This window comes from Tasmannia lanceolata, unplaced genomic scaffold, assembly GCF_043159265.1.
Source record: "Tasmannia lanceolata isolate RefF3 unplaced genomic scaffold, GAP_Taslan_0.1 ptg000029l, whole genome shotgun sequence".
NCBI classification, from domain to species: Eukaryota; Viridiplantae; Streptophyta; class Magnoliopsida; order Canellales; family Winteraceae; genus Tasmannia; species Tasmannia lanceolata.
The window spans coordinates 3400085-3427420 of record NW_027518706.1 but is presented as its reverse complement, the minus strand read 5'-3'; the positions used below and the strand labels follow the sequence as shown (position 1 = coordinate 3427420).

At 39.0% G+C, this 27336-nt stretch overlaps 1 protein-coding gene across 3 annotated transcripts in view; it reads right to left on the bottom strand.

Annotated features, from left to right (window-relative positions):
• Window positions 1-27336, bottom strand: part of LOC143858913 (SH3 domain-containing protein) — a 41155-nt gene that overhangs the window by 5425 nt on the left and 8394 nt on the right. For all 3 annotated transcript variants that reach the window (XM_077369603.1, XM_077369604.1, XM_077369605.1), the window contains exons 7-15: window positions 21815-21915; window positions 15917-16011; window positions 15663-15683; window positions 15057-15152; window positions 14840-14960; window positions 14040-14228; window positions 13624-13820; window positions 4948-5222; window positions 1409-1510 (exon numbers count right to left, since the gene is read on the bottom strand). In XM_077369603.1, the coding sequence (XP_077225718.1) occupies window positions 1409-1510; window positions 4948-5222; window positions 13624-13820; window positions 14040-14228; window positions 14840-14960; window positions 15057-15152; window positions 15663-15683; window positions 15917-16011; window positions 21815-21915 (1197 nt within the window). The remainder of the gene's footprint in view (window positions 1-1408; window positions 1511-4947; window positions 5223-13623; window positions 13821-14039; window positions 14229-14839; window positions 14961-15056; window positions 15153-15662; window positions 15684-15916; window positions 16012-21814; window positions 21916-27336) is intronic.

The following is a 27336-nucleotide window of genomic DNA, read 5'->3' as shown; positions in this document are numbered from 1 at the left end:
CTGCAATAGGCCTATTATGCGAAAATTGACCACGCCATGAAGAAAACTTAACTCATAACCTGACTATTAACCTCATTGGTTTGAGTTTCTCCATGACTTGTAGATACAGTGGAAGATGGCATTAATCCTTTCAAATCGTGCCCAACTCCATCCTCTCCCAGGGAGTCCCATCAAAGGTGTCAACCACCACAAATAAGTACATAAAATGAATATTCATTGCCCTTTTTACTCCAACAAAAATTGGAATTCCTAGAAAACAGCAGTGGACCCAATCGATCCAGCCAATAACTCAATTGAATAACCTATGAAGAAATTAATTCCTCTGATGCAAGAAAGCAACAATCCTCTCCTCGAAAAAAATATACTTGATAGTTCAAATCCTAAGCATTTGTTTCTTTGGATGTCTATATATTTAGCTTTAAGCCCTCACGTTGGCTCTAGGTGAAACCACTTCCAAATCCTCCAAGAAGTAAGTCTGGACCAGCAGAGAGAAAGAGAAAAGGGGGAGGAGGAGGTAAGTTACTTTCTTGTCCATGGTATCAGGCATCATACAGCTACTTACCACCTGCATTCTCTAGTTTCAGATTTGCTATTCCCAACAGTTTCCTGTGCCTCAAATTGAATTGTACTAAGGACACTTCTCTCAGCTCTATCATTTGGTGGCATACTTACCACATGGAAAGCTATAGGTTCAAACTTTAGGAAACAAAAAAGTAGCAGTCACTTAAAAAACCTTAACACCATCACAATTAATCTAGAACAAAAAAAATCCATAGAATACCATGGGTTGAACATTTGCTATTTCAACTCTTGTGCGAAATTGCTTCTTTTTTATTCAATAAAAAAAATTAGTAGTGCATGTACTTAAAAACTGCCTCATGAAGCAAACTTGACTGAAATAAATACATCCAGCAAACATCCAGCAAATCCATTTAAGTAGGTCCCACAAAAGCTTTCTACAGTCAGAATAAGCAATTTTCCATAATATATAAGGTACAATATATCCCTTGTCTATCATGTCTGTTTGAAGACGAAGTCTATTTGTGTTGCATAATGTTTTTACTTAGACAGGGATGTTTCTTTCTCCCAAGATGCTCACCTCAGAGATGTGTTTCTTTTGAATTTCCGGATGTGTTTATATCAGTCGAGTTTGGATAAGGAAACAAAAGATCATTAAAAAAAGGGCAGCCCAGTGCATGAGGCTCCCGCCATTGCGGGGTCTGGGGAGGGCTAGATGTACGCAGCCTTACCCTGCTTTGCAGAGTGGCTGTTTCCGTGACTCGAACCCGTGATCAATGTACACAACCTTACCGTTGCGCCAAGGCTCACCCCCTCTGGAGAAGCAGCAAAATATATGAATGTAAAAGTAAATTCATAAGAAAACAAAAGGTCTAATGCATGAACTCACTTTCCAGAGTAGTTGCAACACATCTGCATCAATCTTTCCCGGTACTTTAGTAGCAAAAATTCTTGCAATTTCAAGAAGAGTGACAGCCATATCTGGAGTTGCCTGATAAGCAAGCATTATAACAAATGTTAAAAGCAAAAGAAATTATATGCAACACATGTATGAGATTTAAACAGATAACAAAAAGGCTTAAATCCTCTGTAGCATTTTGGAGATTCTATACAGGGGAAAAAAATGTTTGGATGCTAAAATGAAATCATCTCTTCCATCTGCAACGTATTATTGCCAAGAATGAAGAATAAATCTGAAAGTTATTGCACACTTAAAGAAGTGTAAGCAAGGCTATAGCACATTCTGTTGCTACACAACAAAAAACAAATCAAACTCTATTCCATTATGGTGAAGAAGTCCAAAGAGTAGAATGGATCCCAATTTGCATGGGGAATATTTTAAAAGGTGGTTGCAGATTTCTATCTGATGCCACAGCCAACCTGTTAGCCTCATTGAATATAATCAACTTTCCACATTATAAAGCCAAACGAAACTTGAATGTATGATAAAGCTTACACCATTATTGAGGAAGTGGTTATAGATATGTGAAGAGAAAGGGGAAGAAGAACTTTCAACTTTGTAACGAAGATGATGGGTGGGGAGGTAGGAACAGTGTCAATGTCAACAAGTTTTGGGGTGTGGAGGGCAGGGGTGGAGTTGAAAAGGATTTTGTAAAAGACTATTTTTAGGCCCGATGTGACCTATAGCATTAGGTTCTAGGAGGACCGGTGGTGTGAGGAATCCACCTTAGTTTGGATTTTAGTAGCCTTAAACATAAATAACAGCAAGGAGAATCAAATTGAGATAGAAGTGAGGAGGCCAGGATGGAGAGGAAGTTGAGGTTTTAGGAGTAATTTAAGAGATGACAAGATTGATCTGTTTCTAGGCTTGTTGATAGGTTTAATTATTTGTGAAGGGAGGATAAGGATAGTCATTTGTGAAAGTGAACACTATAGAATTTCCTCTATTAAGTTCTCAATAGATATTCGGCTGGAACTTGGAAGTAGTGTGTGCTGGCACACATGTCCCTAATTGTCAATCCAAGGCTCTCCAAGAGACCTTTCTATTTTCTGGTTTGCAGGTTTAAAAAAGATCTTGAGGATTAATCATCTCCTTAATATAGGATAAAAAAGTAATCCCAATCATGTTCATGTACTTAGAAGTTCAGTGGATGATCTACTCATCCTTTGCCCTTTGCAGCTTGGATGTCGTACTCTCTTTTTCCTATTTTGTGTGGACTGTGCGAAAAGTCCTACATCACTAGTCTTTCTTGGATCTACTATGGTGCTTCTGGAGGCTTGGACTTACAGCACTCTTTTCCTTCCGGTCTCATATTTATCTTTTTGTGTGATGTTTTGATGCAGGGCAAGTTGGTGAAAGCACGAAGCTCAGAGATGATGTTCGGTTCAAATAGATCTGACAGAAGAGGGTGAGCTTTCAAATGGCCAATAAATGATGCTCTCATACCAAATTGAAGTAGATCAATAACTACCCGACATCATTAGCAAACTAATCCTATGCTAATGAGACCATGAAGACCGATGTAGAATTTCTAGGGGATGCTCCTGCATCATGTTTGATGGATGCATTGTACTCACTTTGGAATGATCTGAGTAACAAAGTTTTCAGGAACAAAAGGCAAAGTTTTGCAAGAGTTAAAAGAAATAACCTAAAGTGAGATCATATGGTGGGTGTATGTTTGTAAGGAATTCAGAGAAGTGAAGATTTGTTGAAAGAGTTTGGCGAAGCCCTAGGCAAAGGATAGGCAGAAGCTTAGGCCCTCTTTCAAGGAGTTAAGGTTTTTCCCTCATCTTCAAGGACTGATCGAGATAGAGCATGACTAGCTTAATTCTATTAGATGGCAAGAAATGCTACAAATTTCCATTGAGGTCGGTGAATACGATTGAGAAGATCCTTACGATTTGCAAGGAACTTCAATTTTCCTTCCAACAAGTTTATTGAGAGGTAGTGAGGTGGCAAGTCGCTTAGTAAAGACGTCTGGAGATCAGATAATATTATTGCCTCTTGTTTTCCAATAGCTTGTCCTTTCCTTATTGTTCAGGGACTGCTAGGTTTATATTATTAGCAGTATTTGTTGTAGTTTTTTCTTATTATTAACCTTTTCTACAGATAAAAAATGAATAAATTAGATATAAAACCAGTATTTGTTGTAGTTTTTTCTTATTATTAACCTTTTCTACAGATAAAAAGTGAATAAATTAGATATAAAACCTACAAAATTATTTCCCGATTCCATAATGTTAGGCTTCTAACCCAAAGAATTATAAAATGTTTTTCTACAATATTATGTGGGTAAAGGAATTCACTTATTTAGGAATTGATTCTTAAGTCATTGACGCATGTGGAGATTACTTAATGAATCATTCAAGGCATAGATGGGTTGGAAAATAGAAATGTAAGACACTTTTCAGTGAGTCCAGATTGGATTTAGTGCTATTTTTATCAAAATCTAATTCAAAACATGTTATTTCACTCAAACAAGCAATACAATGTGTATAGATTAATTTTTTAATTGATTTCTTCATGGTAAAAACAACTCATTTCCAATTCTACATAAAAATGTATTTTTTTTATTTTGTCACTATTTTTATTTTTCTATAATCTTTAATAAATTGTTAAAAATAATTTAAAAAAAGTATCTTTGGCATTTAGTGCATTAGTGGTATACTATATTAGTATGTGTTACGTAATTATATTTTAATGAATTGCATGTGAAATGTGGTGTGCAAAACATTATGTTTAAATATTTATAGGAATTACATGTGAAATGTGATACACACTGAATTATCAGACGTGGGACAATGCACACCAGTAGGTGTTTGATGTTATTAAACTATTATGGACAATTTTCTTGCTATCTGATGGTTTATATGTGTGTATTTGAGCTTATTCTATCATTTCATAAAGCTTCATCTTAAATGTCCATTTAAATATGTTTTCGTAATTTTACAGGAATTTCATCGAAATTTTTATTTAAAACCAACATGTTTCCATATTCATGATAACTGAAACACATACTGAAACCGAAACTTGCAATCTTGCTATTCTCATAATAGGTTAATGCATAACAATGTTAACACAGCCAAGGCAGGCTCTTATAATAAGACAATGGTTGCGTATGATCATTTATATTCTAATGATATCAAAACTGATACAATAGTTAAATAGATAAAAAATGATTGAAAATAATTATCTTCTACAACGCATAAAAAAACAATACATTAAATATCAATGGAAATTTTTGATATACAATTAGGAATGAAATTACATTGAGCTCAAGGATTTTTAGAAATATAATACTACACAATAATATCAATGGAAAATTTTGATATACTCGTATACCTTTAGGAATGAAATTACATTGAGCTCAAGGCTTTTTTGAAAATATAATACTACACTACACACACACACACACAGAGAGAGAGAGAGAGAGAGAGAGAGAATTATTCTGTGGATGTGAGGAATACCTTAAACCGAGCATGCAAAGTGAGCAAGATATCATTCAATAATGTAGGCGGCCAAGCTGGATCAGAAAGCTCACATGCAATGATAGATTCGAGTTCCTCAAATGATTCATGTGGACTTTGCATCCATATCAAAGCCTTTATCACCATTGCTCGGACATAAACACATTCACATGCTACAGTAGTGCGCACTACTTCCATTAATGAAGCTAATAAGCTAGCAATTGTATCCTTCCCACTTGCTGTTCCATTAGACAAAGAAGCCTTTGTTCGAGTAGCTACAATACAAAAGATAAGCACCACACATATATCAGTATGGGTGAGTTTTTTTTCTATTCTTCCCGAGTGAATAATTTAAGTAAAATAGAAGGCACAATACCAAGCCTACAAATATTTAGGAATTGGAAGCTAGCCCCAGTATAATCAGTTGATTTCAAAAAATATATAAACATAAGCAAATAATTTAAAAAAATTATTTTAGGTCAGTGAATCACAACACAACTGTGATATTGCTTCAGCTTCCAGTAGCCTTCTAATTAAAATAGCATATTAAATTTGACATTGCATGGCACTGGCACTTTGCTTGCCTGCATTTTATATGCACTACCACCAAAAGAAGCTGCTAATAAACGAGGTATGAATTGAAATGTTATAGTATCTTGATCAAATTAAAAATTCGTACAGTTTAGAAAAGCACAAACCCAACACCGTGCTTGAAAAAAGGTAATTGAAACATTTCCCTAACAGAGTAAACCTTCTCCCGTCACTCATTACCTGATTACACTTTGTATAGAAATTTCTTCCTTTTAAGACATTAGCAGGCGCGCGCGCGCGCCCACACAGTACACGTACACCAAGCGTTTGGATTGGGAACCACAAATATAAACAACATCCATGTATGAAATTTGCGAGTCATAAATTCTCATGATCTTGTATCTCATTATTAAATTGCAAGTAATAACAAGATAACAGCAGTGGCCATAGAAAGTTGTACCAAATACAATAATTTGTTTGGCTTCCAAAACTCAGGATGAAAATGCCAGTTTCCCTCAAATCGAATCTGGAATTTACAAGATACTTGATGCATGACGCAATTTATAATTATCAAACTACTACAGCTATAAAGAAAAATTCTCACATATAAAATAAAGCGACTTAAACACTTTCCAGAGCTTGGTTCTCTTATCTTCTGCATTGGATGATGAGGAGAGGAGAAGAGGAGATAGGAGATGGGAGAAAAGGTTGAGAGAGAGAGAGAGAGTTGTTCTCCCTCCCACACAAAAACATATATATATATATATATATATAGAGAGAGAGAGAGAGAGGAAAAGGATTGTACGCTCGAGCGTACCAAGCTTATGGTACGCTCGAGTGCCCAATCACATGGGTCCCACAATTTTTGTGGTGATCCAAAGCATTCATTTGCAAGGCTCTATCAGCTATAAAGAATAACAAGATAACAGCAGTGGCCATAGAAAGTTGTACCAAATACAATAATTTGTTTGGCTTCCAAAACTCAGGATGAAAATGCCAGTTTCCCTCAAATCGAATCTGGAATTTACAAGATACTTGATGCATGACGCAATTTATAATTATCAAACTACTACAGCTATAAAGAAAAATTCTCACATATAAAATAAAGCGACTTAAACACTTTCCAGAGCTTGGTTCTCTTATCTTCTGCATTGGATGATGAGGAGAGGAGAAGAGGAGATAGGAGATGGGAGAAAAGGTTGAGAGAGAGAGAGAGAGTTGTTCTCCCTCCCACACAAAAACATATATATATATATATAGAGAGAGAGAGAGAGAGAGGAAAAGGATTGTACGCTCGAGCGTACCAAGCTTATGGTACGCTCGAGTGCCCAATCACATGGGTCCCACAATTTTTGTGGTGATCCAAAGCATTCATTTGCAAGGCTCTATCATAGATAGGGTGTGTACCAAAAATCAGCTCCATTGAATCATCCTAACCCCTTCAAAAGTGGAGGGCAAAAATGGGCAGATTTGTGGACAAACAGTATCTGTCCATTTTGACCTCCACAAATGGATGGGTTAGGATGATCCTATGTAGCTGATTTTTGGTACACAACCCATCTATGTAAGGACCTTTCAAATGAATGCGTTGGATCATCCTAACAAAGTGGGCCCACATTTGATTGGGCACTCGAGCGTACCATAAGCTTGGTACACTCGAGCGTACAATCCTTTTCCTCATATATATATATATATATATATATATATATATATAGAGGAAAAGGATTGTACACTCGACCGTACCTAAAGTTAGGTACGGTAGAGTGCCAAATCACATGGGTCCCCCATTTTTGGTGGGCATCTAAACCATTCATTTGCAAGGCCCCATCATAGATAGGGTGCATACCAAAAATCAGCACCATTGAATCATCCTAACCCCTCCAAAACTGGAGGCCAAAATGGGCAGATTTGTGGACAAACACTGTCTGTCCATTTTGGCCTCCACAAATGGATGGGTTAGGATGATCCTATGGAGCTGATTTTTGGTATGCACCCTATCTATGATGGGGCCTTGCAAATGAATGGTTTAGATGCTCACCAAAAATGTGGGACCCATGTGATTTGGCACTCTACCGTACCTAACTTTAGGTACGGTCGAGCGTACAATCTTATTCCTCATATATATATATATATATATATATATATATGATTTAAGAAAATTACAAGTATGCCTTTATAAATGAGAAATACGTCTAAGACTCCCCCTCAAGCTTATATCGTACATTCCAAGCTTGTTACAAGCATCTTTCAACTTAGCAGGCCCCAACAGTTTGAACATACCTGCAAGCTAATCTACAGATTGAGTAAATACTGTGCAAATTTCACTGTTCTGAACTCTCTGACGAATGAAGCGGCAGTCCACTTCAATATGCTTGGTTCACTCACAGAATACTGGATTTGTAGTGATATGGATTGCAGCCTTGTTATAACAATACAACTGTGCTGGAGATAAAGATGAAATACTGATAAGGAGCGTAGCCAAATCAGTTCTCCACTCGTATAAGACATGGCTCGGTATTCTGCTTCTGCACTTGATTTGGCTACAACATCTTGCTTTTTACTCCTCCAAGATACTAAGTTACCTCCAACAAATATACAGTATCCAGTAGTTGAGATCTCCTGACTGCTAGAGATCCTGCCCAATCTGTGTAAGTAAATCCTTCTAATTTCCCATGGCCGTTATTTTGAAACATAAGCCTTTCCATGGAATGCCCTTCAAATACTTAATGATCTAAATCACTATTGCCCAATGGGAGGTAGGTGGAGAACTCATGAATTGACTGACCGTACCTATGGCAAATGAGATGTCTAGACAGTTGACAGTCAAATAGATCAACTTTTCAACTAACATCATGTATGGACCACAATCATCCAACGAATCTCCCTGATTAGGAAGGAGTTTTACATTCGGATCCATAGGTGTAGCTGCAGGTTATATCCTCGTTGAACCTACCTCTAAAATATCCAGCACATATTTCCTTTGCGACAAAGAGAGCCCTCAACGGAATTATGGTACATCAATTCCAAGGAAATACCTGAGAAGGCCCAAATCTTTAGTGGAAAACTCTCCATGGAGGAAGGTCTTTACCCTCTGTATGCCAGTTTTGTCATCCCTTGTGATGACAATGTCATCCACATACACTATCAAAAGGATATATCCAGCAACGACTGGTGGCTGAAACCGAATGATCAACAGCACATTGCTTCATACCGAAGCACAAAACTGCATCACTGAACCGTCCAAATCACGCCCTAGGAGATTGCTCAGGTCTATAAATAGCTTTACGGAGATGACGGACTGAGCACATCTCCCCCTGAGTAACATAACCAGGAGGTTGCTCCATATACACCTCCTCAGTAAGATCGTCGTGAAGGAACACATTCTTAACATCCAATTGATATAGCGGCCAGCCACGATTAACAGCTAGCAATGAAGCACGGGTACCCCTAAAAAGCCCTCGTACCCGTGTCGGGTGCGTATCTAGTACGGGTACGCTCGGGTACATCCCGGGTACGCACCCTAGAAATTATTAAAAAAAAAAAAAACTTTTGTGATTCGAGTGCATGTCGGGTGCGTTTGGGGTGCGCACCCGACACGTTTAACTTTTTTTTTAAAAAAAAACTAAAGTTAGGGGTGTGTGTGTGGAGTAAAAGGGGGGGGGGGGGGGGGGGGTTTAACTTTAATAAAACCACGATTTGGGTTTTTTAAAACCCTAACGCAGATCTCTCTCTCTCTCTCTCTCTCTCTCTCTCTCTCTCTCTCTCTCTCTCTCTCCCCGACGGCTCTCCCTCCAGCTCCTTCTCCCGACGGCTCTCTCTCCCTCCGGCTCTCCATCCGGCCCCCTCTCCCTCCGGCTCTCCCAACGGCTCCCTCTCCCTCCGGCTCCCTCCTCCGACGGAACCTCCGACTCTCCCTTCCACTCTCTTTTAAAGGTATCTCTCTCTCTCTCTCTCTCTCTCTCTCTCTCTCTCTCTCTCCCATTTTTTTTTCTTTTCCCTTCCTCAGATTATGGCAACTAATTGTGTTCCCCAAACCTATTTCCTCAGATTAATAGGTTTAGGGCTGACAATCAGTTGTCATAATCTCCAAACTTAAGCCCTTTTCGTTTGAGATTTTGGCAACTGATTATCAGCCTCAAACCTATTTAGGGCTGACAATCAGTTGTCATAATCTCCAAATAGGTTTTGGGCTTTTTCCCTTTTGGGAGCACAATCGGTTGTCAAAATCTGAAACGAACAGGGCCTTAAATCTGAAAACTGTTTTATATGAAATTTGGCAATTTGCTATGGAATTTTGGGATTTGCTAGTGTTTTGGGATTTGCTAGTATATGGGATTTGCTAATTGCTGATTTGCTAGTATATGGAATTTTAGTATTTGCTTGTATATGGGATTTGCTAGAGAATAGGCTTTACTGCTGCCCCAATTTTAGTATTTGCTTTTCGATGAGATTGGCCATATTCAACGACTTCAATAGTTTGAAGTTGCTTTCCGTTGCCGAGACTCGCTTTGCGAGTGTTATTGTGATGCTTAAGAGATTTAAACTCTTAAAGCAAGGTCTACAATCGACGGTGATTAGTGACAAATGGAATTGCTATCGAGATGATGATGTAGGAAAAGCAAAGTTTGTGAAAGAGAAGGTGTTGGATGACATTTGGTGGGATTCTATCGATTACATACTCTCTTTTACATCTCCTATGTATGACATGCTAAGAGAGTGTGACACGGATAAGCCTTGTCCTCATTTGGTTTATGATATGTGGGACACGATTATTGAGAAAGTGAAGACAGCAATCTATAGGAATGAAGCAAAGAGAAAAGAAGAAGAGTCTAGCTTTTATGAAGTGGTGCAAGAAATTCTTTTTGATCGTTGGAACAAGAGCAACACTTCGCTTCATTGCTTGGCTCATTCATTGAATCCAAGGTTAGGTGACTTCAAATTTTATTTAGATTAATAGTTATGTTCATTGTGAACTTTATTACCTACTTTTAACATGAAACTAAATTATTTTTTCTATTCTTGAAGGTATTACAGCAAAGAATGGCTTAGTGCCGGTTCAAATCGTGTTCCTCCACATAAGGATACAATGATTTATGCAGAGAGGGTAAAGTGTTTCAAAAGGTATTTTCCCAATTCAGCAGATCGCACGAAGGCTAATGTGGAGTTTGCCCACTTCTCTATGAAGTCTGGATTATTCAATGACGTTGATTCCATCAATGACCGAGCTACTTTAGAGCCTTATGATTGGTGGGCTGTCCACGGTACGTGTGCTCCTATGCTTCAAAGCTTAGCTTTGAAGCTTCTTATGCAGCCTTCGTCTTCATCTTGTGCCGAGAGGAATTGGAGCACTTACTCCTTTGTGCATTCTTTGAGAAGGAACAAGATAACTCCACAACGGGCTCAGGACTTGATTTTTATTCATAGTAATCTTCGTCTTCTATCAAGACGATCTCCACATTATGCAGAGGGAGAGACGAGGATGTGGGACATAGGTGGAGATTCATTTGACTCTTTTGAGGATGTTGGGGTGCTTGAAGTTGCTAGCCTTTCACTCGATGAGCCGGATTTGGAAGCCGTTGTTTTTACCGATGATGTAGATGATGATATTGGAGATGAGGCGACGGACATTGTATCTAATGAATGATGCGATCGTAACATCTTGTACTTAAAGTTGGAACTTATGAAATATGGAGTAATATTAGATTTTGCTATTTTGGTGATGTTAATTGTAATTTGATTGTTCTTTAATTGTTTTTAATTTTTATAAATATATAATAAAATAATAAAAAATATTATTATATTTAACGTACCTGAACGTACCCGCACCCGGGTTTTTTGGAAAATCACGTACCCGCGTACCCGTGTCGTGTCGTACCCGTACCCGTACCCGTGCTTCTTAGACAGCTAGGGAAATCAGAACACTACTGAAGGTATCTTGGCCAAGGAGAGAAGGTCTTCTGATAATCCACGCCAAACGTCTGAGTGTATCCTTTTGTAACAAGGCGCGCTTTCTAGCGTTCAATAGCCCCATCTGGAAGATCTTAATAGTGAAGACTCATTGACACCCAACAGGATGAGCTCCAGAGAGAAGAGGAACCAACTGCCACGTTTTATTGGAGTGAATGGCAGCCATCTCGGCATCCATGGCTGCCCGCCACGCAGGATGAGCTAGAGCATCTAAAATTGACTTAAGCACGGTAATAGAAGACAAGCTAGAAACAAAGGAGAGAAATGAAGGTGGCAGATGCTCATTCAAAACAAACTGTGAAATAGGATGTGCAGCCATGCGAGAACGAGTGGGGGAAGCAATAGGGGAATCAAATACAAGAGTAGTACCTGAAGGAGAAACCAAGTTGCCACATGGTCCCAGATTTCCTTAGAGGACTGAAGATACATCATTGCAACAGCAACTTGGGGTTCCATACAACCCCACAGGAATGGCTGAGGGTCATGCTCAAGAAAATGAACTTTACCACTCCTGAGAAGATATGTCTGAACTGACATCCTCCAAGGTGGGTAATTTGTCCTATTTAGCTTTATGGAGTTCATTTGAAAAGGAGCCTCCACCAGAGAATAATTAGATGATGGGGCATAAGGAGGAGGGGTGATCTCACCAACTAAGAAGAAGGCTCCACTGGATCCATAACGGAGATCAGACGCCAAGCAACAACAACACTAACAAGCAACCAAACACAAATCTTCACCAACAACAACCAACAATTGCAAACGCAACGAACAACCAACAACCTCCAATACAATAACCAACAACTACCAACACACCATCAAGAAGCCAACAACACGGCTCCAACAAGAACACCAACGGGTCAACTACCACAAAGGCACCAACAGCAACCAACAACGATGAGGCCACGGGTCACGTAGCGAACCATCCGCCAACAACAAACAACAAGGATGAGGCTACGAATCACGTAACGAACCATCCACCAACAAAACACCCCCACCAATATCAATGAGAAACCGACGAGGAATGCCACTAACCACCAAGTACCACAAATAACAACCACATAAGCCCGCACACAATCACCAGCAACAACAAAGGACCATAAACACAAAGACCTCACCAACAAAGTCGCTAACATACGCTATCGATAACATCAATATGCGGTTCCAAGACAAACAAAGAATCGATAACACCACACAAACATAGCATGAAGAAAAAAGGGCCACCAACCAACGTCCCGGAACCAAAAACGGGGTGAAAGGGGAGGGGCAATGAGTTTAGATCATAAATAAGAAGGGGATTAGGGTAGGGTTTGAACTCACTAATGAGAGAAAATTAGTGGGGTTAGGGCTAGGGTTGTGGAGTGAAAGAATTCAAGGGAAAGGAGATTAGGATTGCCGGATTGGTGATTATGGAAAAACCCAAAAAAACAGGAGAAAGAGGATGGTCGGCTAGAGTTAGGATTGGGGGGCCAAGAAAAAAAAAAGAAGATGGGAAATTACGGCATGGAACCTTTAAGGACCTGTCTGTTTGAGATTATGATAAACGATTGTGGAGTCCCCAACTGATTGTTGGACTCAAATTTAGTGAAGTCCAATAATAGGTTGGGGACTCCACAATCGGTTGTCATAATCTAAAACAAACAGGGCCTAAGGAGGAAGGGAGACAATCACTTCCAATGTGTGCTCTGATACCATGTTATCTTCTACATTGGATGATGAGAAGAGAAAGGAGAAGAGAAGAGATAGGAGATGAGAGAAAAGGTTGTGAGAGTTATTCTCCCTCCCACACGAAAATCATATTTATATATATGCAAAAAGAAAGTTACAAGCATGCCCTTATAAATGAGAAATGCATTCAACAGGTTCAATAATGGCTGTTCTAAAAACAAGTCATCTTGCATAACAATTATTTGACATGAATGTCTGTGAAAATAGAGACAAGACTTGTATACCCAGATGAGGTTCATGTTGCACTCAGTCATGACTTCAGCTTGTCATGAATACATTGACTTGGCAAAATTAAAGTGGAAAATTACCAACGAAATTTAAAAACAAAGTTCGTTCACTTCCTTTAAAGCAAAGACATAAGTTATCATAAATTCAAAGATGACCAAAATTACTGCACGGCAAAATGTTGCATGGTTACTTACTGGTGCATATAAAAGACTACTAGAGGATTACCTTCAGATTGTGATGTCTCGTTCAGATTTGAGTCAGATGACTCCACATTGTCAGAATATGATTGAAGATGGATTCCTTCATCAATATCATAGACACCTAAAGAGAATGCCGCAGCCCTACTTTTTCCCATCTCCTGCACAACTCTAGCTGCCGCGTGAAGTACAGGCCTAGAGAAACTCCGAAAGGAACTTTCCAGTCTATGACAGGAAGGGGAAAAAACAGTAAGATGTAGAGAGCTCATTGATTTTTTTGATTTTTTTTTTTAATGGTAGAGAGCTCATTGATGATAGAAAACCAGCAAATCCAACTGTGAGCTTCAACAAGAAGCATGACTAGCAGAATTACGGCCACCTATAACGCTATAACTCATAACATGAAAGAATCTGAATGGCACAAATTTAATGAAATTCACGAACCTTCTCATTACAAGTTTGATAAGAGGTTGCGGACGCCTTTGTTTTGTGGCAGGTTTATCATTGGCAGACTTTGGCGGGAGGGCATCTTTTGATTGAACATTAGTTTCTTTTGATGATACAGAGGGTGCCTCCGGAAGCTTGAGAATTTCTCTTGTCAATCGAATCCAACCCGCAGCCCGCTCTTCAGTCCTATAATAAATGCACATTAGGAATGAAAGAACATGGAAATTCTAACATATTGGTGTTTCATTTGGCAGATATGAACATAACATAAGATGTATGCATCGTTTGACATATAAACCGTGACACAAAATAAGATGTAAGCATCATTTGACATATAAACCATTCATCCAAAAAAATATTGCTTAGTATCATACATACATATAATTTGTATCGGACGATACTGTATGCTAAAGATTCAATCTGCATGCCTTATACTATCACATTTCTGATTATTAAAAAGATCATAGAAATTCTTATATATTGGTCATCCATTTGAAAGATATGAACATAAAATAAGATGTATGCATCATTTGGCATATAGACCATTCATCCCAAAAAAATATTGCTCGAGTATCATACAAACATATAATTTGGATTGGATGATACAGTACGATAAATAAATATTCAATTTGGATTTCTGATACCATCACATTCTGATTAATCCACGGAAGAAATGGGCTTTGCATAAACATGAATAATTCTAGAAGAAACTTAAGACACAATCATCACATGACATTTATATACTATTGGCCCCAAAACTAAACATTAATCTTCCTACAGATAGATAAAACACATACCTCTCTGTGTTATCAAATTTGCCCAATACACATAGTATTGCCTCAAAACAAACTCTTTCACTAGGATCAAGAAGAAGTTGATAGAGCACAGAGGTGAACTGAGATTTAATATCAGGCCTTTCTGTACATATAATATTTAAGCCACATCAGCTATCCAATGTCACTGTTAAAAATATAGACTATTTGGAAAGAAGAAGCAATTAAAAGTTACACATACCATCTAATGCGCGTGCTCTAGATAATGTATGGCACAATCTAGCAAGGGACACCCTAGCAAGAACATCGTGCAAATGGAGAACATCCTGTAAAGCACCTGATTCATATAACATCCATCTTCATTGAGCATCTAAATTGGGGTTCTAGGAATGCTAGACATATACAATCATTCACGGTAGATGGGTAAGCACCATATCAAAGGCCAGAAAATTAGAATATACAAATATTGTCCTAAAGTATAGATCTTTCAATAATTAAAAAAAATGCTCAGTGGTTGCATGAATGCATGATATTTTTGTATGTTGATCATGAGCACTCAAGTTTGCATCCCTTTAAGTACAACAAATAACACTAAACAAATGTTGCACAAATAGATATCCTAATAAAATGTGGGCCCACCCTTGTTTCCTACACTCGAGCACAGATAAGCTATCTGAGCTCGAGCATAGGAACTGTTTATATATATATATATATATATATATATATATATATATATATATATTTTTTTTTTTTTTTTTTTTTATTTTTTTTTTTTTTTTTTTCCTGGTAGTATAGCATAAAACCTGAAAATAACAGTCAAGATGTAAGCGAGGAACCAGAAGAATACCTCCAGGGAGTGCCAGCTTTCCTGAACGCCAAAAGTAAACAAGGAAAAATATATTAGTGTAGGGCCAAAAGAAGAAATAAAACATCAAATATGGTTTCATACTAACAATAGATGTGACAAAGCCACGGAGAATGTCTATACTAAAAAAACATACTACCTAAATGTGTCCCCTGCATGTGTCTGGTGAATGAGTTTTGGATACCAGAGACCATTAGAAAGTACATGCATCTGACGTGAAAAATTAATTAACTGACCTAAGGCCATTGCAACAGAATAAGGATCTTTTGCAGCCAAATCAGAAATAATTGCAAGGGCATGCCTCACAGCAACTGGATCGGCAAATGAAACCCTACAGTGAGATAAACAAGCTAGAAATAAAATTGACCAATAGAAAATCCAACAATTCAAAATCAAAATGCAAAGATATTATAGAGTTAGGATAATATAGCAAGATATAAATTACCTGGAACAACAATAGAAGAAGAAATATCTAAGGATAAACCCTAGAATCTTTAACAAAGATACCAGGAAGTTGAAATAATCGGTTCCTTTTTCAAACGGATATACAAGAAAACTGAAGAAAAACCTAACTGAGACGAAATTAAAGATAAGGGTTATGCCAAGAAAGGCTTCAAGATAAAACTTTTGTTAAGCAAGGAAATCAAGTAATATGAGGCTTAAGAGGTAGGGTTAGAGATGAGAGCAGCAAGGAGGTCTTGACCTCATGTGGGTCTGGAAATCAGGGTTCCACAGATTCAAGCATGGGGAAGAAAGAGGAGCCTAGAATGGAATGAACCTCCATAAGTAGCACTTAGAGAGTCTGCTATGTTAAAAAGTACTCGTAATTCATAGATATGTCATATTCAAAAGACCCCCCCCCCACACACACACATGTTTTGGTAATACGTTCATAGAGGCCACCCAATTCTGCATGTTACTTGTGAATTTCTAAAACCTTTTTTAACTTCTAAAACCATTTTCACATTCTCTTTCCAGACATGCATTTAGTAAGAAAACCATTTCTTGCAGAAAATTAGTATTCCAGAAATAACTAGAATAAGAGATCGCATTAAGATTACATGAAAAAAAATAGGGGAATGGTATTCCCAAGCTCTCTTTCCCAATAAACGCATGACCTCAATTGTTGCTTTGCGTGGTATCACGGGCTGGGGCTGCATTAGTTTTCCCAACCAGTTACCTTCTTAAAGTTTTCCTTATTTATTAAGGATATTGGAACCAATTCCCTTGGTCATATAGTGATGCAGATAGTAGGCCAATAAGTGGCATATTTTCCCAATAGGATTTATTTCCATGTTATTTAGTTTCTAGGATTCTTATTTACATGTTATTTAGTTTCTACGATTTATTTTCCATGTTATTTAGATTTAGGGCTTCTAATTACTTTCCATGAAATTTTATTTCAGTTGCCTATATATAGGCTGCACGTATTAAGGATTATAAGTTTTTGATGAATAAAGATTGATTGGTTTCTCCCCTCTACAGGTTTTTCTCCTTCCTTTATTCCTCTTCTCTTCTTCCCCTCTTCTTCTTCTATTCTTCTCTTCTCCCATTCTTGTTCTTCTTCTCTTATTCTTCTATTTCTCCTCTATTCTTCCTCTTCTACTTCTCCCATATTTCTTCTCTTCTACTTCTAATTCTAATTCTTCACTTCTTCTCCTATTCTTCTCTTTCTTCTATTACTCTTCCCGGTCCTACATCAAACTTGGTATCAGAGCGAAAGATCCAAGTACCCTTGCTCGGGTCAGACGACTGCGGAAGCACAAAAGACTCGTGGGTTTGACCTAGACTTGTAAGTTTCTGAAACTACGTAAAAAAAATTATTTTTCACGCCACAAACCACTCTTTCGCTAAAAGAAACACCCTTAGCCAACCACCTTTCATCCAGAATTCTCACCCTGAGAATTGCCCAACCGAACCTCTCCAAACCCTTTTAAAATATCACTTTTAAGACGCCTCACAATCAGCCCTTACAATCTGAAATTTTTGCCCACCATCTTCCAACCAAAAGAACATCCCACAGACCACTTTTCCCCTTCATTATCAGCCCTCTAAACCACCACTCAAACAGTACCCTAACCCTAACCTAGCCCTAGCCCTAATCCTAAACAGCCCCCTTTTCATATTGTTTTAGCCTTTCTGATTTCACCCAGTTTTCAGTCTCTTGCCACCAATTTACAGACCAAATTCCTCTCAAAACAAACAGAAACATCAACCAAAAATAAGACTTCCTCTTCTATTTCTTTGTTTTGTCCTTGTCACCTTCCTTCACAATGAGAGGATAACCATCTGATGCTTCTACATAGTCTGGATTTTGAGTATCAAAATTTGAACAGCAGTAATTGTGAATGCACGAAGCGTGCCCACATTTACCAGTCCAGCCTGGTAACAGCCATCTGAGAGATACCCATGCGAGAAGCCAAGCCTCCAGCACATATCCCCAGCTCCTAAGGTCGATTGATTGTCGTGCGGAAAAAAGGATTCGTGTGGACGGAGGAAACACACAGTTTCTGTTTTGCTGAAATTTCTTTCGAGACAGACAAGTTGCCTTCCTGTTAGCTACGTAACTTAGAAGGAAACCACAAAAAAAAAAGTATAAGAGATATGTATATACTAAAGGCAAGAACAAGTTTCCTTCTCATACAAGCAAGCAACAAAGTGGGTCCAGCTGTTGGAGACCAATAAAGGTAACTTTCCTTATAATATAATCCCTAGTTATTCTTTTTTTAACCTGTACAACAAGTTTCACAAAGAGAAGGTACAGGTTGCATTTTCAAAGTGGTTCACGTGACCACTTGGAAGACAAAAACAGATAATTTCCACCCCCTTCCCTCCTTGGACACCCCCCTTTATAAAACCATCTGTCACCTTATATACTAAGGTATATTCTCACCCCCCCCTTTCCTCTAGGGCACCCCCCTCTTAGTTTAGTCACTTAAACTCCCCCACTCTTTAGAAACGGAGTTTTCCCTCTCTCTCTCTCTCTCTACATTTTCTCTCTCCTCTCTTCTTCTCATTTTCTCTCTCCTTCATTGGTATATTTCCGCTCGGAATTTGAACTCGCCATTAACGTGAAAGTTGTTCGTCGCAACTTGAGAAGTATATTGAGCCCACTTTCAGAAGCCAGCTACAAGCCCAAGCACTACTTCGAGCAACTTTGGTTGTCCATCTGTTTTGGTTCGACCACTGATCTGAGCTATCCAGGAGTTCGATTTTAGATCTGCGAAAGGCATTGTTTTTGTTGGGGTTCCACGCAAAAGCAAACAGTCCCACATCGGTAAAGTAATGGGGATGGGGATAAGGGAATGGGCACCCTCCTCTAATAGCTAGCTTTTAGGGGTGAGTTCTGCTTGTTAAATTCACTACAAATGGTATCAGAGCTCAGGACGTGGTAACCCAGGTTGCTTCCACGTGGAGGGGGAGATTGTTGGGGTTCCACGCAAAAGCAAACAGTCCCACATCGGTAAAGTAATGGGGATGGGTTATAAGGGTATGGGCGCCCTCCCTCTAACGGCTAGCTTTTAGGGGTGAGTTCTACCTGGTTAAATTCCCTACAGTTTTCCTTTCTACATCACAGATAGATCTAACAGTTGATTTTAACAGATTCCATCTTGGACCATGCGACGATGATTCGCCCCACTATGATGACTACACCATATGTTCCATATTTCTATAGTTATGATGATTACTACTATCCCTATGGAGATTTCGAGGATGCATGTTTAGAATGGATCAAGGCTCTTAATGCATACCATAAGTACTATGGTTATGATCAAATAACCATTCGCCGAGTCACGGATACAGTCTACAGCGACACCATGTCGAAATAGAGATTCTTCGTGCTAGAGCGCAAGTACTTAGGCAAGCCACCATTCAGTCTATAGAAAGAAGTTCGTTACGAGTTTATAAGGATGTATGCATATCAGTATCAGCAGAGATTGAAACGTGAACAAGCAGTGTATAAACAAAGATTGATGCGTGAAGAAGCTGCACAACGAGAAGAAGCTGTTCGACTTGCACAAGAAGCTGAAGTTTAGGCAATATTAGAAAGGATAGTATGAGAGGAAACTGACAAATCAATCATCTGAGAAGAATTTTGCTAACAATACTGAGGAGCCACCTGATGGTTCAGCGGACAATGTGGATGACACCATTATAGTTGTTGAACCCTTGCTATTGTCAAATATAGAATCAGAGATGGGAAGATATAGAGCCAGAGAGTCCAGTGATTGGTGATTCATTGCCAAAGCATGCAGAGCACAAGGAGTTCATTGAGGATACTGATTCCATATCAGTACATGAGCACAGTGACAGGATTGATTCTTCGGTAGATGTTCCGCTTGAGATGATTGTGGAGGTTGAGACAGAGGATTTCAGTGCACATGATGATCATCAAGAGGGTTGTTAGCCTGACATCACTGAGCCATATACGATTCTAGCAGTTGGCTTTGTTCCTGATTCCATTGAGCCAGATATGATACTAGCAGATGCTGACCTTATCGAGGCTAGTCATGGATTGGTATTACTTATAGCTGTCACGCCGATCCCACCGATCCAGGAGGAGTACGTTGCTATCTTCCCAGGCAGTTTACTTCTCCGGCACAGTTTGCTTTCTTATGATTCTACGTGGGTGATTTCTTCCCTATTGCTCTGTTGGCATACTAGACTACTCTCACAATTATCGCGAGCATTAGACATCACGAGTTCTTCTGACGGATTACGACTCCTACTGCTTGATTGGGTCATGTACATATTTGATCTAGGAGGACTAGAACTCGAGGTCGAATTCTTTTCAAGCGGGGGATAATGATGCAGATAGTAGGCCAAGAAGTGGCATATTTGCCCAATAGGATTTATTTCCATGTTATTTAGTTTCTAGGATTCTTATTTACATGTTATTTAATTTCTAGGATTTTATTTTACCCTTCAGTTGTTTTGCATCATTAATGAAAATCAACTCCAAGGTATCAGCTAGTTGTTTACGGAATCTGACTGCATAACCTATGGAACTAGTGACTGGCCGAAAAAGCAAAACCTTGAACTGCTGCTAGAGCAGAATAATTGATAGAAAGAAAAGGCATAATGGGATCCTCAAAGGTTATGCTATTAATGTCCCACTCTCAATCTTTTTCTTCGACTTTCACATCCTTGACGTGACTTTTTTCTTTTGTATTTTTGTTTTCTGGTTTGGTTATATTACAGTGAAGTGTACGGAAATGCTAAATGATGCGAAGGGGGTTCATGGACATGGAATCTACTTTAATTTCAACGGAGGAAGAAGAGGCGGCGGAGGAAGCGGAGGAATATGGCTCATGAGAGATAAGAGAGAGGAAGCCTTTCATGGCTTCTTGCATCTTGCTTCTGAAAGGCAAAATCGAGATCAGAATCCAGTTTTTGATTTGGAGTCCTTCGTCCTTTCAAGACTATCTGATGTTGATGTAGGACCGGGAAGAGAAATAGAAGAATAGGAGAAGAAGTGCAGAAGTAGAAGTAGAAGAGAAGAAATATGGGAGAAGTAGAAGAGGAAGAATAGAGGAGAAATAGAAGAATCGGAGAAGAAGAACAAGAATAGGAGAAGAGAAGAATTGAAGAAGAAGAGGGGAAGAAGAGAACAGGAATAAAGGAAGGAGAAAAACCTGTAGAGGGGAGAAGCCAATCAATCTTTATTCATCAAAAACTTAAAATCCTTAATACATTCTCATGATGGTGGAAGGGTTGGGTTTGCCGTTTAAAATAATTTAAAAAGATACAATTTCTCCTAGCAGGGCTGTGAGATGCAAACAAAAAAGAGTTTGCCGTCATTGCGAGATTGTGAGGCCAAGCGGACAGGTTCAAATATCTTTTTCCTTGTTAAAGAATGAAAAAACGATATCAAGATACCTGCTGGGGCAGCTAAATCCGCAACATGTCATGATACCGCACAAGACAACAATCAATGTCATGTTGTTATTATGGAGAGGGCGTGGGAGTATTATTATCCTAAAAATAATAAGATTTTTTCTTAATATATCCATTGACTCCTTTTCTAGTTACAGCATCATCCAAAACTCAACACAAACCACAGCATCATATAAATGAGAACAATAACTATATGTAATACTTGTAAATAAAATTAAGTAAAAAAATCCAATTACCCCTGTATAGCTCGATGGAGGAATGCTGGATTTCCTGGATCTAGTGGAAGTCTTCTCAGTGCACTCAGGGCAGCATATTGCAAATTACTCCGTATAACAGACTGCACAGGCAGAGCATCCATCTCTTGTTACCACCACAATGAAGAATAATGGAACTAACCGACCAACAGTTTAGTACTAAAAGTACAGCATTAAGCATCAAAGTAGAAAAAATAGAACAAAATTAGCATCGGAAATCCATCAATGGAAACATAACTTATGCAGCACCTTAACAATAAAATCAAAGGGATAGACATTAAAGAATAGAAATTGAGTCCAGTAGACCAAACTAGAGAAGCTAGAAGAACCATATGAATTTTATTAAACAACTAGAGCAGCTAGAAGCACCATATGAATTTTATTACACCAGAAAATTCTAACAAACAGAAAAGATGCAGAAAATCTTTAACCTAGCTATAGAAAACGCATAAAACCATAAAAATTGAACTCCCAATATAGTTACGAATACCTTTCCTTTTATACATTAATCTACTAAAAATGGAAATGCACAACATCCCAACATAGACTAAAATACGAATGTTTTTACACAGTCCACAAGTCCAGGAGTTTCTCTAGATTTTAACTAGAATAAGACTTTTTATAATGATACTAGAAAAATAATTTGAAATCTCCTTTGTCCTTTTTCAAATCAAAACTCTTGCTTTTCTCTACATTAATCTACTAAAAATGGAAATGCATAAAATTCCAACATAGACTAAAATACAAATGTTTGTACACAGTCCACAAGTCCAGGAGTTTCTCTAGATTTTAACTAGAATAAGACTTTTTTTTAATGATACTAGAAAAAGAATTTGAAATCTCCTGTGTCCTTTTTAAAATCAAAACTCTTGATTTTCTCCATTCTTTTTATTCAAATAAGATTCGTATCCCTACTATTTTTCTCTTCGAATTTTCCAAATTGAAAACCATCTTCAATCTTATGCAAACTGTTGCACACATATATGCATGAGTGGGTTCTTAGAACCACCTCTAAACTTCTATCAAATATCAGTTAAAAATCAAAGACATTTGCCAATTCCATGGGATGCAAGGAGGACCTACCAAAGTCATATCTGGACCTCGCCCTATTCATCGCTAGACCTTCTCGGTGCCCCTGGGACTCAGTGATTGGAAGTATGGGAAGAAAACTGACCCCTTGGATAAAAAGCATACTTTCCTTCAGGGGAAAGAATCACACTAGTTAAGGCGGTCCTTTCCAATCTCTGCCTGTACTTTATGTCGATCTTCTTGTGTCCAATTTTAATGATCCTCAGGATAGAGCAACCTCAAAGAAAGACAATAAGAAATATCCAAAAGCATACTTGGAGGTTCAACAAATTCTTTGATGAGATTGATGATTGCAAAAGATCAACGGCTTTACATTTTAAGCATGTTCGTAGATCGGCAAATGAGGTAGCCAATAGCTTGGCTAGATTAGAGATGTCGAAAGACGGAAAGAGTCTTTGGCTTTATATGACTCTCCCCCCCCCCCCCCCCATGACTTGTTTTGGTGCTTTTTTTGGAACCTGTGCTTTCTATGTTTCTTTCCCTTCATGTATCTTGACCATCGCGGTCTCTTTTTTCAAAATAAACCTTACTGGTCAAATGGCTTTGGAGATTTGGTGAAGGGAGCATCTTTGGATTGAGAGTGGGTTCCCATTGACGAGTACTGGACTATAGGAGTTCACGATTTGGAGAGACGTCCTCAAGCTTAAACCTGCTTTCCAAACAGAAATTTGCATCCAAGTAGAAGGGGGCAAGATCAAATTCTGTTTGGTAATTGGAATGGCAACAGAGCACTAAAAGATGATTTTCCTATGCTATATAGAGTCACCTACCACAGAGAAAGCAACGTACATATTACTTACAGTGTGGACTGGAACATACAGTTCCAATCTTCGACTAGGAAGTTGATGGTGTAGCATCTTTGCCCCTCACCTCCCCCCCCCGGCACTCTCGGAGAATTTGATCTCTTGCCCCGCCCCAAGCGGTGGCTTTTTTGCTGAACAACTTACCTCAATAGGATCCTTACAGTAGACTAGCAATGCCATAGACACAAAATCATAATCAACCACTGTGCACATTGTGCCGAGTGTGTCGCCCATCTGCTTATCCACTACAATTTCACCCGTGAACTTTGGTAGTTCATCCTAGACTTATTTGGTGTGTGGGGTTTTCCTTGGCCACTTAGCATACTGCATTGAATTGTGGCCATTTGCCCTTGCCCCTAGAGGTAAGATACTATGGATCCTTCTTTCTTTCTTTTTGAAAGATAAGGAAACTTGTATACCATAAAAGAAAGGAGTACAAAGGGACAAGTTGTCCCCGATAAAAACATAGACCGAACAAGCGGTCAGAATAACAACAATTTAATAGAAGAGACAACAATATCAAGGTGGTTCCCGCCTTATAACACCAGCATCATCTCAGAGTGTCTAGTATGGAACCTTCGTTTTGTTGTTGTTCAGTGGCTAGTATGGAAAGAAAGAAATAGGAGATTCTTAAAGGCTCCTCTTAGAGTGTCCGCAGCTTACAAGGGTGAATTCTTTTACGGCCATTCAGTGGGCATCAAACCTTCCTTCTTTCCAAGGAATCCCAGTCTCCTCGTACAGTCATGGGAGGAAACCATGTTGGGTAGATACCTCCAAGAGGACCCATAGCCCACTCGGAAACCACACCCCTCCAGGGAAATTGAAGCTGGATTTTGATGGATTAAGTTTCGGCAAGCCCGGTCCGACAAGCATTGGAGAATCCTAAGAAAGGAGAACAGGGCAACGATGTCTGCCTTCTATGGTACAATTGGAACTAAAGACTAACAAGATGATGTATTGACGGTTCTTCATGGAATTATGATCATGGACCATTCACAGTTAGATCGGATGATTATAGAAGGAGATTCCCTCAACATGATCAGGTGGTTGTGAGAGTATTTCAGAGACCTGTGTAGATTTGAAATGCCATCGAGGAGATAAAGGATATTCTGAAAGGCAATAATGTTGAGATCATTCACGTTCGGCGATAAGCTAACGCATATACGGATGTCAGTCCATTTCCATCAGCCTGCTGAGGGGAGCGAGTGTGGCCGTTTCTTCGCATAAATCTCATTTTTTATTATAAAGAATCGGTCATGTCATGTCCACCTTGGAAGAATTCCGAACATAATCTTTTCAAAAAGAGCGTCCGACCGCTCTCCCCAGAACAGTGGCTGGACTGGAATGGTCACAGCTACCTTCAACCGCTAGTGGTGAAGGGTAAGCTTGCAATATGACTAGCTTACCCGTAAGCTAATAAAATCAATATGACTGGCTGGAATGTGGTATTGTAGCTATTGGTTGGTAAGCTTGCTAAGCTTGTAGCTATTGGTTGGTAAGCTTGCTAAGCTTGCTTGTTTCACAGACACAGACCTTTTCCCCTAACAACCGTAGCGCCTTCTGCCGGCTCATCTGTTTACCCGAGCTTGGTGTTTGAAGTTTTTGTGATCATTTTATGGCATTCTTTAAGCTTGGTCACCAAACAGAGTGAGAACTGCTCAGCTTGCTGCCGAACCGAACGATCTACTCTTCTATTCTAAAGAGAAGTCTAAGTGAGTGAAGTGAGGGAACGGACTCATAGCTCTCCCCCCAAAGTCCACAAAAGCGTAGGCGGGAGAAAATAGAGGGAGTGATCGAACGCAACGACTCGATGCGGCCGGTTACCGGGAACCGCAAGGTTGCAAGGTTCCCGGGAAACGACATTCCCTTTGTAAAGTAGGCCTTTTGATAACTAATTAGAGTTGACATGAAACGGATCATGGAAGAAGATGTATCCGATGAATGAATGAATCAATCCCCTCCCAGCTTCAAAAGAATGCCTGACGCTAGTGCCATAAACGCCCTTCTTAGGTTGTAACGGTCGCATCTGTCCTGTATCAGGCAAACGGTGTGCCTAAAGGGGGCTTTGGGGGACCTCCCCCAGAGCTCTTCCTTTTGTCTGGTAACTCTTCAATCAGTCAAATCGGTAGTTGTCCAATCCGTCCATGAATCCCTTCCTTTAAATAGTTCTAAGATTCGGGATCCGAAGAACGAGGTTGCTGTTAGCTTTCACTGATTGATCGGAATTTTGCAACCGAAAGCACACTTTTTGATTTTCTTTCAACCAGAAGAACCGCTGTAGCATGTTCAAGCGAGTTTAGAGGGTCGATCCAGATGATTAACCAGGCTACCTGACTCAGGGACCTCTTTAGCTTCTACGTGGTATTCAATTTTCCTAGCAAAACCTCTGGTTTTTGAATTTGATCATTCTTTCTTTTTATTTATGCTTTGTATCTGACCATCTCAGTCGCTTCTTGTTTTCTTTTTAATAAAATCTTATCCAAAAAAAAATCCATTAGCATTAATGGTCAATAAAGTAAAGGGCCACTAGAAGATGAAGCTAAAGAGTTAATTAAAGGGCAGTTTTTTTTTTTGAATGGTAAAGATATCATTAATGAAATAAGGAGAACATACAGAACAAAGCCGTCCAAGGAAGTCAACCCAAGAGGAGCAATACAAAAGCGAAGAGAGCAAATGGAACCTAAGGGGGAAGGAAATCAAAAAGCTCCAACTGCTGCCTTCCCCACCCCTCTCTTGCTAGATTGTCCGCCTCGACATTTGCAGATCGTTTAACATGATGAAAAACCACACCCATCCCACCGATCCGGTCCCTAATTTTGTCCTTCCAAGCTGTGAATCTCCACGGAAAGACTTGCTTCCCTTAAGGTCAATTATTATTATTATTTGTACATTCATCATCAACAATCAACGCATGAAAAAAGGCCAACTAAGCTATCAAACCGTCGATCCGACATTTCTAGACATTTCCCAACAAATCTTGATTAGAAAACCCATACTTAAATAATTTGGTTCCATAACCCTTTCCTTGTGAAGTCTCTGAAGCCACTTGCCTAATAGTGTTTGATTCATTCATTTTAATCTTCAATTCCCTAAGCCACCTCTATTCTTACTCTTGCAAAACTTTCCCATTTTACTAAATGGCATTTTCAAATCTTTTATTATCAAACCATATAAAATCTTTTTGGAGCCTCTCTAAATGGCCCACGGCGCTAGAAAGTGCAAAAAGTGAGTTTGATGAAGCCAACTTTACTAAGCAATCCTTCTACCAAGTGATAGGAGACCTGTCTTTCACAATGATAACTTCTCAAATCTCTTCACTACAGGACTCCCATGGTGACTTGGATTGGAAGCTTTGCCAACACAGAGGAAGACCCAAATAGGAAATGTGAACTACCACTTAGAGCCCACCCACACCCTTCTTCTATTTCCTTTGACATGTCAATTTCCACCCTATTCCAAATTCAAATACTACGATCTTCAATTCACTCAACTGAGAGACTTGAGCGCAAGACTATGACAGAAGACCAAAACTATACTTCCATAAGCCAGTGGATACTATAATTCAATTTTATATTGATGGCAATAGGAACCTAATGGGTGCTATGCCTTTGA